Source organism: Geospiza fortis, unplaced genomic scaffold (genome assembly GCF_000277835.1).
Source record: "Geospiza fortis unplaced genomic scaffold, GeoFor_1.0 scaffold54, whole genome shotgun sequence".
Taxonomy (NCBI): domain Eukaryota; kingdom Metazoa; phylum Chordata; class Aves; order Passeriformes; family Thraupidae; genus Geospiza; species Geospiza fortis.
In genome coordinates, this window is record NW_005054301.1 from 15,168,380 (window position 1) to 15,178,677 (window position 10,298).

The window sequence follows — 10,298 nt, forward strand, 5'->3', positions numbered from 1 at the left end:
GGCTATACAGAAATAACTCTTTTTCAGAGTGAATAGAATGAAAGCAAGCTCCCAAAGATATGATAGGACACACTACACCACTAACAGCATTTGAAATGTCTGTACAATGCATGATAACACATGGTCCCTAAAAGAATCAGCAGGTGTTTGAGTTTTGCCAGAAAGTACTTATTTCATAAAAACAATGCAGACTTTACAATAATCAGGATAGCAAAATATAAAATAAGTTGTCTGAAGATTTATTTTTGACATAAATCCATATAATTTCTGCTGAAAACCAAAAAAACACCGAACAGTTGCAGTCAGATTCAGCACCACTTGTCATTTCTAGATAGTTTCTTGAATATAAGCCTATTAATAAAAGCTAAGATACCTTAGAGTAACAGCAGACACGTTCTTGAAGAATTGCCATGAAGAATAAATGATACATTTTACAATATATCAGTTACACACCTCTTCCTTTTGAAATGAAACAAAAATGGCTTTATAAACCCAAAAGTAAAACATTTTCTTAGCATGTTGAGTAAAATGTCTTAGATAAGTCACATAGCTGTTCTCTTCTTTCATTTGCAAAAAAGGTAAGACCTGTCACTCTTCCAGTAAGTAACCTTGCTTCTTCCCATTTCACTGGCCTTGCCAAAAAGGCTGTCTTCATTACCCACCCACTGCACATGTCGTTTTGCCATTTCTAAAAATACAAACTCTACCATTAATAAAGCTTACCCTGGTTTTCTTGGGCTTTATGGCAATTATAATCTTCAGGATTCGTGTGTGTATGGAATACTGAAGTGCATATTTCATCCTCTTTAGCATGGGAGGGATCTGTAAGGAATTTTTTCCAGTAAAATTTAATTGAAATGTACTTAAAGAAGACCTAGCATCATGTGTATCATACACTTGGAAAGTAAAGAAATTCACTTGGATAAATTACATAAATTACATAAATTACATTTTCTCAAGAAATAAAGAAGGGGGAAAGGGTAAAGTGTGAGTCATATTTATGCAGTTTCTTATGGCTGTGTTCATGTTTTTAACAACTACTGCCCATGGAAGACAATTCATCACATTCTCAAAGACATAGCCCAAGGCCCTGAAGTTCAAATGCCTCTGCAGACACCATGTGATAAGTCATCTAAAACTTTGAATGAGAGTAAGGCATCCAGGTTTTCACAGCTGGTGTCTGCCTGTGCATGAATTATTAGACTTCCAAGCAGCTTAGGTCAAGGGTATAGTCTAGAAAAACAGCGTTCAAGCATCCTAGTTGTTTCAGTTACTCAAAGAAAAAAAATCAATTGAAGCATTCATATGAACCAACTGGAAATACAAGTTAGAGCAGTATGTCACTCTATACACTTAGCACTTACAGAAAAGGACTCAAATTACAAAGAACCAAACTAATTACATGTGATTTTCACAATGAAAAAAACATACAATAACCACTAATAATGCAGTGTAATGGACTCAACTGAACAAATGATTTTGTTAAACAGATCACGGGGTAAGGAATTTAGGGCTGTTTCATTAACCCCTGATTTACATTTCTGCTGTGAGTGTGTCAGAAGGTTTTGTTGTGCCTGAAAGGCTTGGAACACTTAAGTTAATAATGATTTTGTACTCGAACTTGTGCTTGATTTCACAGCTACATTAAAAACTATAATAGCTCTCATATATAATTTACTTAATAAAGCTCTATCAAATTCAAATTCTGAAAAGCAAAATATATTAAATGTATTCCATTTCAATATCAACCAGGGCAGCCATCAAGACATTCGTTTAATTAAATAAATACCAAAATAAATAAGATCTGAAAAGTAAGGCTCTACCATGATACAGAAAATATAAAGATCAAGTTGGAAGAAAGCTATAAATCTAAACTACGCAGTTTTGTCAGTGCAGTATACCAGAAACCACATGATGCACATGGTCTCTACAGGAGTTACTTTTGAGATAAAGGAGTTAGCAGTTATATAGTCTTGTTTGTCTACTGTTATTTTAATATATCCTGACATCTACTGGAGGCTGCCTAAATATCACCCCTATCAAATTGTTTCCTTCCCTTAGTAGCCCAAACTTTAGCATAGAAATAAAAGCAGGTAACATTGTAAATAGTAAGTTTTGTTTAAATATTTTAACCACACACTGCTACCATTATTATGCATGTACTTCCAATATTCAAGCCGAGATTTTTGCTCAGCAATAACCATTCAGATCTCAAATCCTTATTCTCTCCCCAAAAAGAAAAAAGATAGGATGTATCACAATTCTGTTTCTCTTTACTTACCGACTGTATTATGCCATGGTGAGAACACAGCCAAAAACTGGTTTGTGTTTTCCACCTCCTCATTGCTTCCTGTGGTTCTGATACACTATTCAAAAGAAATAGACTGTGTATGCAGAGATACATTCATGTATTTAAAGTAAATTCTTTAAAGGGAAATACATTGTCTGCTTATCAGATCTAATGAACTTCAGACCCTATTAAAAAATTACTCTTCTCAATTTATTTTCTTCTTGAGGCTATCTGAATATCTCCTGAAGTTATGAAAAAAGTATGGTGAAACTTTAAAGCCTCTGTTACATATTGTCTTTTATGTGGAGATCCACTTCACCAGACAAACAAGCTCTGTAATGTCTGTGCAGCTCCAAATCCAAATCCAATGAAATTACGAAATGCAGTCAAACCAATCATTTTTTTTAGCAATTCACATTTCTATTCATGTAAAGCAGAGGAAATACTAACTTGTTTCAATGCATTTAACTGCTAGAGGCCCGGACAGGGATAGGGTAAAGGAATTTGTGTTGTAGCATTCTTATGTCTTCTTCAGGCAGCATCTTTAATTTCTTCAACAACAGACAGTACTGAAACAGCTGGGCCTAAGAAGGATCCCACTTGAGCAGAATAAATGATTTTCAGCCTGGGTTCACCGATGTTACCTCCTGACACACCTTACTCTCCCTGCAAGCAGAGAACTCACGCATAATACTATGCTAATAAACCACACCCAGACAGCTGTGTATTTTGCAATTTTTCTTATCAATTTTTAAGGAACATCTCCTTCTTTCAAAGCCTGCCTAGCCAATATGCATTAAAAACTATCCAGTCATACTTTTTAAGATCCATTTCTTAATTTTAGTTAGCCAACTGTGAGTTATTTGATAATAAGGCTTCTCTGAAATATGATAATTCTGTAAGACAGTACTCTAAGATGTATCAGTCACAAAATAAGCAGAACACTTCTAACCTGAAGTTCTTCCCAGAGCATTGCCCTCATTTCTCTGCCTTGCTTTTTAACTGCTTTTTCTTTAAAACACTGTTTTTCAAGTATGGTGTCAAGTTTATTCATTTTCTTTATAGCTGCTTGAATCTGAGCATTTATGTCCATGTCTTCACAACATTCCAAGTCAGAAGAGTCTGCTGGAGAATACATTTAAAATTAATGTTGGCTTGAAGCATGTCAAAAAAAACCAAACAAACACTAAAAACCAGTTCAAGTAATGTGGCAACGTCCATAGACAAGAGTACAACATTCTCAAACACATGTTAATTTCTAAACCTGTTTGTAGCAGGGAAAAATAGAGACGTCTTTGCAACAGAGTGCTGAATCAAACTCCGAGCTGTATCAGTTGGATATGGAGGTGTGGGAGAAGAAAAGCCACCTATTTTGGGCAAGTGATTTGATTCATATTTATAATGGCAGAGTGACAACATTTCCACAGTATCAGCAAAAAAATCACTGACTTTAAAAATATTTTTTTCAGCCTGACTTGTAGAATACATTTTGCATTTTGAAATTAATAATTCAAAAGAGAGACTTTTGAGGGGGGGATTAAGAGAGACTCTGTAATATCTCTGCCTTTAAATATTAGACAAGTTTCAGTCTTACCTCTTAGCAAAACCAGATTCCGATACCAGTTCTAGAAAAAGATGGCTATGAAAAATGGGAAACTGTGAAACATGATGGAAACTATCATTACTTAATAAAGTAGATTTCTACATTGTCTCCTTTTTTTCCTAAATATGCAGATTATAATTATAACTTCTACCTTTTCCCCTTCCTATAGCATCCTCATGCTCTGTCCTCTTCTATGGCCTCCACATTAAGAGCGGAGGAAACACTTGTAGCACTGCCCCTAATCCCACAGATTTACAAATTTTGGAACCCTGCAACACTCTGTTTCATTTTCTAATCTTTTGAGGTCAAATGCTTTTCATAGCCATTGATCCAACCATTTACTGTGATGCATTGGTCTACTTTATGCCATAAAAAGATCAGGGATACAACAAGGGGAGAGCTATAAAAATCTAAGAGAGCTACAGAGGACAGATGGACCAAAGGACAGATGGTAAAAAAAAAAGCACTTATTTCAACTGGCCTGAACTCAGCAGATTGATATAAACCTTAAACTACTGAGTGAAGCTTTAGGCTGAGTTCTATTGAATTTCTGTTCTGTAGGTATTAATGTCATGTTTGGTGACCAACATTGCTGCACCAGATATGATAACCACTGAATTCTGCCTTATTAGACTGATTGAATCTACAGAAAAGTCAAATTCTATTACAGCAGTAAAGAAAATTAACATCCATTAATAAAGCAATCTCTAAATAAAGAATTCATCCAATACCTCTTGAAAAGCACAATTCATACACACATTCAATTTGCAGTATTCTTTTATAACTACAGAATATACACACAAATACATGACCATTACAAACTCAGAAGCATTAATAAGAAAAGGAAAAGGTTTTATTGCACTGCTCATTTTATACACCTGAAAAGGAAAAGGTTTTATTGCACTGCTCATTCTATACACCTGAAAAGTGTATCTAATTTTGCATTACCTGGTTTTTCTGGGGAAGTTTCACAGGATTTCAAAGTTTGTGAAGTAGTATCTGACTTTGCATTACTTGGTTGTCCCAGGGAAGGTTCACAGAATTTCAATACATGTGTTTCAGTGCTTTCATCTCGAGAATCTGAAGTAGAGGTACATGCTGAAAAACACAGGGAAAAGCCTTTCACAATAAACCAGATACATTTTTGTCAATTGGGATCACCACAGAGCCCTTGCAATGAATTAATTTTAAAAATAGCATATACTAATACACCAGAACTCATGTTAAAAACAGGAGCAGGAATCAAGGGATTTCTTTTGACCCCAATTCTGTCATGAAATCGTAACAAAATTTCAAGACAGTATCCAAACATCTGCTTCACTCACTGGCCTTTGCATCTCTATTTGTAAACAGCTGGACACCTCAGAACATTAATCCATTACCATTTACAGAATGACAGAAGAATGCCTGAAACCCTTCTGCAAGTGCTTCAATTAAAGTTATACACTGCTTACTTACATTGAAAGTACTTTATTAGTATTAACGTTGTTCATTTGTTAAATACTGTTAACAGTATGGTTATAAATTACTGTTGTAATTTATAACCATAAATTCCAGGTTTTAGGACAGGTGAACCATTATTAGGATACAATGTTCCTAACAAATGATCGTGATTATTCTGAAAAGTTTGATAAAAACATCTTAATGAAAACACTTTCTAACATGATTCCATGGAACACACACATATGGGTTTTAATTATCTTTTAAGCCAGATCACAGTTTATGATGCCACAAGACATTTACTGTACTGTATGACAGTAATAACACATTTCTTTTAAAGGTGAATTCCAAATAGTGAAGAAAAATGAAGGTACAGATTTTGACATCTTCATTTCCAGAATTTTGCCTATTTGCAACCTCTATTCCTTCCATCAGCAGAATTTTACCCAAACTATAAAAACTTTATATTTGCTCTAGACTCAATACAAGAAAGTTTTAGCCATTCCCACCTGACCATGCGTTGGGATTCCATAGACACTTGTGAAGAGAGATGGTCACGCCCTCCACTGTTTGCTGATCAGTTCTTACTTCCTGGGCATCAGATTTATCTCTGTCATCACCTTTGTTTTCTGCTGGACAGCCATCTTCTAGACTGCCACTCTGATAACCATCAGCCAAACTGATGGCTGAATCTACCTATGAAATGCAAATTATTGCCACCATGAAAACAGGGATGTTTTGGGTGAAGAAGATAACCACAACACTCACATGCCATCACAAAGGACAACAACAATTCTGTACAACACTGCAGAGTACTTCTTAAATAACAGAACCATTTTCAGGTCTGATACTGATGCTAGGAAAGAGCTCTTTTGCTTAGATTTCACATTGATTCTCCAGCTCATCATTCCCCAGACTATCATATTTGGGGTTGTCAGGCTAGGGTACTAAAAAGCAGAATACTACTTCTTTAGCATTCTACTACAAAGAATTAGGCATGGAGGCTTTAACCTGCTGAAGAAGAGAATAATTACCTCTTGCAAACATGGTTCTGGTGTTGTTAACTCCATAAATGTATTTAAAGATCTACAATTCGGTGGAGCTAGATGTAGGCCTTGAAATTTCATCCAAGTTCCTACTTGTAATATCCACTGTTACCTAAAATTGGGGGAAAATCCAGCAAAAACAACCTTTCAAATGAACAGTTTCATAATAAAGCACTTCAAGCCCTGCAATATTTCAGACATACATGTAAGTTTCAAATACTTTCTAGCAACTCCATGTTGCAAGGTTTTTCCAGTTCAGACTGGCTTGCCACTCAAGTATGTGCTTTTCTTTTTAATATACATACAAATATATATTAATATAAAGCCAACCAAAGTATTAAAACGTGCTTATTATCAAAGACATTTCAAATAGCATACATCTTACAAACAGAGGAAGCATTATCATGGCTGTGTAAACTACAGACACATGCGTTTCTCTGAAAAAGAAAACAACAAAACTGTGTGAATTCACAGGAATTCACCATCTCAGTGCATCATGACACGTGCTGGAAATTCTCAGAGGGCTCAAATGAATACAAGTCTTTATTTCAGTATAAGGTAGGCAGGGGGAGTAGGAGGCTGGGAGGAATGCAGGCAGGAAGGAAGGCAGGGAGGGAGGGAGGAAAGCAGGCAGGGAGGGAGGAAATAAAGCAGAGGGGAAAGCAGGGAGGGAGGAAGGCAGGGAGGGAGGAAATAAAGCAGAGGGGAAGGCAGGGAGGGAGGAAGGCAGGGAGGGAGGCAGCGAGGCAGCGAGGAAAGAAAGCAGAGAAGAAGGCAGGGAGGCAGGGAGGGAGAGAGGGAGGGAGGCAGGAAAGCAAAGAGGAAGGCAAGGAGGCAGCCAGGGAGCGAAGGAGGAAGGCAGAGAGGCAGCCAGGGAGCGAAGGAGGAAGGCAGGGAAGCAGAGAGGAAGGCAGGGACGCAGGAAAATAGGAAGGCAGCGAGGCAGGAGCCCCGTCCTCACCGCGGGAGGGCAGCAGCGCGGGCGCCGCCGCCGTTGCCGTGACGACCAGGCCGGCGAAGTCTCGCGATAGCTGCGGCTGTCCTGGAGTGGGCCCGTCGGTGGCGGGGCCTGTCCCGAGCCGGTCCTGCTGCGGTCCCGCTCCGTTCGCGGGTATCCGGACGTGACCGAGCTCCCCCTGTGCCCCGCTGGAGCTCTGCCCTTCCCGTGTTGGTAGAGGGGAGCGCTGCCTGGAGGGCGCCTGCCCCTCCGAGCCCCCCGTTCCGCAGCCGTGTAGCACCAAGCGCTGTGGCGCCCCTTCCGAGCAGTGCCCGTGCTGGGAATTATTGGTACTCTCTGCTTAGTCTGGGCTTCTGCGCTAATTGTGTCATGCTCGCGCACAAGGATAGTTGAATCGCTTTTCAATAAACCCGGCAAAACGTAAAATTGTTACTGTTGTCACTGTTTTTACGTGAACATTCGCTGTTAAAAAGGAATTCATTATTAATAAGGGGAGCGCGATTGCCTTGCTAATCCCATCCCTTTTTATCTTTCCTGCATTTAAGCAAAATGTGAGGTCCGATCAACTTAAAAAGCGGCAGAGACAACTCCAGGCTCCTACTGCTTCCTTTGATACCCATGTGTGTTAAAGTCAGGTTTTCATTGGCACTCAAAATTCACAAGAAACAGTTTCCTCTGAAGAAACAAAGCGCATCTCTCGTTTAAATGAAGGTTTTGATTGACAAATTTTTGTGCCGAAATAAATCTTACTTAGCTAGTGGTGTTATGTATTGAGGTCTGCAGTAGAGCTTTGGTTGATGCTTACAGTATATTGCATTTTACTGTCACAAGTGCCACTAAGAGAACCACTTTCCCTGGTATTTTAGTGTAGTCATAATGCAGTGTGGTTCCCATTTAAGAACTGAAGACAAACAGAAAATGCACTAGGGAACCCTGTGTGGTTTTGCCTCCTCCCTGAGCATGCTGAACTCTGGTACGTTAAAATTTTGACATCATCTGATTGCTAAAGCAGTGCCATTGTGGTGTTTGGATCCTGTGGTGCTTTCCAGATGGTGCAGATGATGATCTGAAGCAAAAAAAAAAAAAAAAAAAAAAAAAAGAAGAATGCATGTTTACATGTGCAAGTTTACATGGGCCAGTAATGACAATGAGAAAACAGTAGAATGGACAGTATCATTCCAAACTGGCTAAATTAAAATATGGGGGTATTAGAAATTACATTAGCTGTGCACAATGAGGTATGGCAAGCAGCTAAGTGTAACTGCCCCAATATTTATTGTTTTTCTAGAGCACAATGCCTATGCTGAACAGCTGGCAGAGTTTGTCTTGTTATCAGCTTTCCTGTTACAGACTGACTACAACCTCACAAGAGCCTTTGAGAGGAGACCCTGCAGCTCTGGATCTGCTTACAAATGGACATAAAACTCATTTGAAATTGGTGCGGGAATGAGCTTCTTGCTGCTGTTTGTCCACGTAGAACTACTGAAGGTTTCCAGTGAGGCTGTCACACCTGAGATTGAGTAATAATGTCTGAGCAGTTGATCTTTTCATCTGCTATGTGTCCTGGGAGACCCAGAGATGAAGAGGTTCATAGAGCTCATCTCAAATCTGTAAATCAGGTCATAAGAGTCTCCCTCTCCAATAAGGACTGAACTTTATTAATATCATTAAATATTACATAATCTCAAATGTTGTTCTAGGTAGCAGGTGTACTTAAGCTTGAACTAGAGCTTGTACTGAAGCTTGAACTAGAAAAGCAGAATCAAGGATGAGCTTTCTTTTTTTGCCTTTCCAGGAACAGGTCAATTTTGTTCCAAGATAAACTACATTGTTCTTGAATAACAATTTTTTTATTTAAAAAAAAGGTTGGAATGGAAAAAACTCTTTGTGTCTAGAAAGTGGACAGGAAGAAAAACACTCCAAGATGTGCTTTTCATCCTAAAAAATGGGTTATAACATGATGAAATCACATTTGGACAAGCTATCTTGATACTCAGAACACAGTTGCCATAGTAACAGAATTTATTTATCCTTTTCTTCCTGATCCAATCAAAAAGAGAGACAAACAACAGGGGACATACAGGGAACTTGTTCCCAATTACTATTGCTTACCTTCATACTCCTATTCTGAAAAGCCTTTTAAGACACAAATAAGTAGCCAAAACACTTTAATTTCATTGTTTCATAGATGCTGGAGGAAAAAAAATCAAGATTTTTTAATAGTCATTAGTTATTTACCTTTGATTATTTTTTGTATCTTCCTCTGTACTTACCTGAAGTACCTTTTATTTACCGTAGGCAATATTTCTAAGGCAGACTATGACAGTTCCAGTAGTCAGGTTAGGACAAGCACAGCAAATATTCACTGTATTAATTCCTCTAAAGGTTATGGCAATAAACAACTCCTATCTTGCAAAGGAAGAAGTGATTATGTAAAAAAGACCAAAAAAATCCCCTTAACTCACTTCTGTGTAACTTTAATGTGATGTTATAACAGGACTTGATTTTTTTTCAAGTTGGACACTGGAAAACATTTTGCCCAGGCAAATAATTTGAACAACAATCCAAGCAACAGCAGTAATGACTGAAAGCTACTACTGTCTTAAAAGGAGTTAAAAATGAAACAAGTCAAATATTCCATCTTGCCTAAAGAATTTCCTGAATTACTGTTTTTTGATGGCAATTCTAGCATAGAGGCTGGTTTGTGAATTTTACACAGATTAAACAGGTTGGTTTTTTACACAGGTTGGGGTTTTTTCTATAAATAGATGTGCTTTTTTGAATATTTTCCACATGGATGAATTGCTAAAAGATGAACTAAAAACATTCTCAAGTCATTCCTGAGGTATGAAAAACCACTGTAGTTAATTTCTTGGTGAAGGATTTCAGTGTCTTTGGATATAATCTGCTAAAAAAGTACAATCAAGTGTTTACATGTATTCTTTTTGAAAGAAGGAAATA

General features: G+C 37.8%; 1 protein-coding gene across 2 annotated transcripts in view; it reads right to left on the reverse strand.

Annotated features, from left to right (window-relative positions):
• The window catches only part of FSIP1 (fibrous sheath interacting protein 1), a 68,572-nt gene extending 61,062 nt beyond the window's left edge, over nucleotides 1–7,510 (reverse strand). For both annotated transcript variants that reach the window (XM_031065792.1, XM_031065797.1), the window contains exons 1-7: nucleotides 7,341–7,510; nucleotides 6,368–6,491; nucleotides 5,843–6,029; nucleotides 4,842–4,991; nucleotides 3,243–3,415; nucleotides 2,282–2,366; nucleotides 724–822 (exon numbers count right to left, since the gene is read on the reverse strand). In XM_031065792.1, coding sequence (XP_030921652.1) covers nucleotides 724–822; nucleotides 2,282–2,366; nucleotides 3,243–3,415; nucleotides 4,842–4,991; nucleotides 5,843–6,029; nucleotides 6,368–6,460 — 787 coding nt within the window. In that variant the 5' untranslated portion in view covers nucleotides 6,461–6,491; nucleotides 7,341–7,510. The remainder of the gene's footprint in view (nucleotides 1–723; nucleotides 823–2,281; nucleotides 2,367–3,242; nucleotides 3,416–4,841; nucleotides 4,992–5,842; nucleotides 6,030–6,367; nucleotides 6,492–7,340) is intronic.
• Between the last annotated feature and the right edge of the window lie 2,788 nt (nucleotides 7,511–10,298).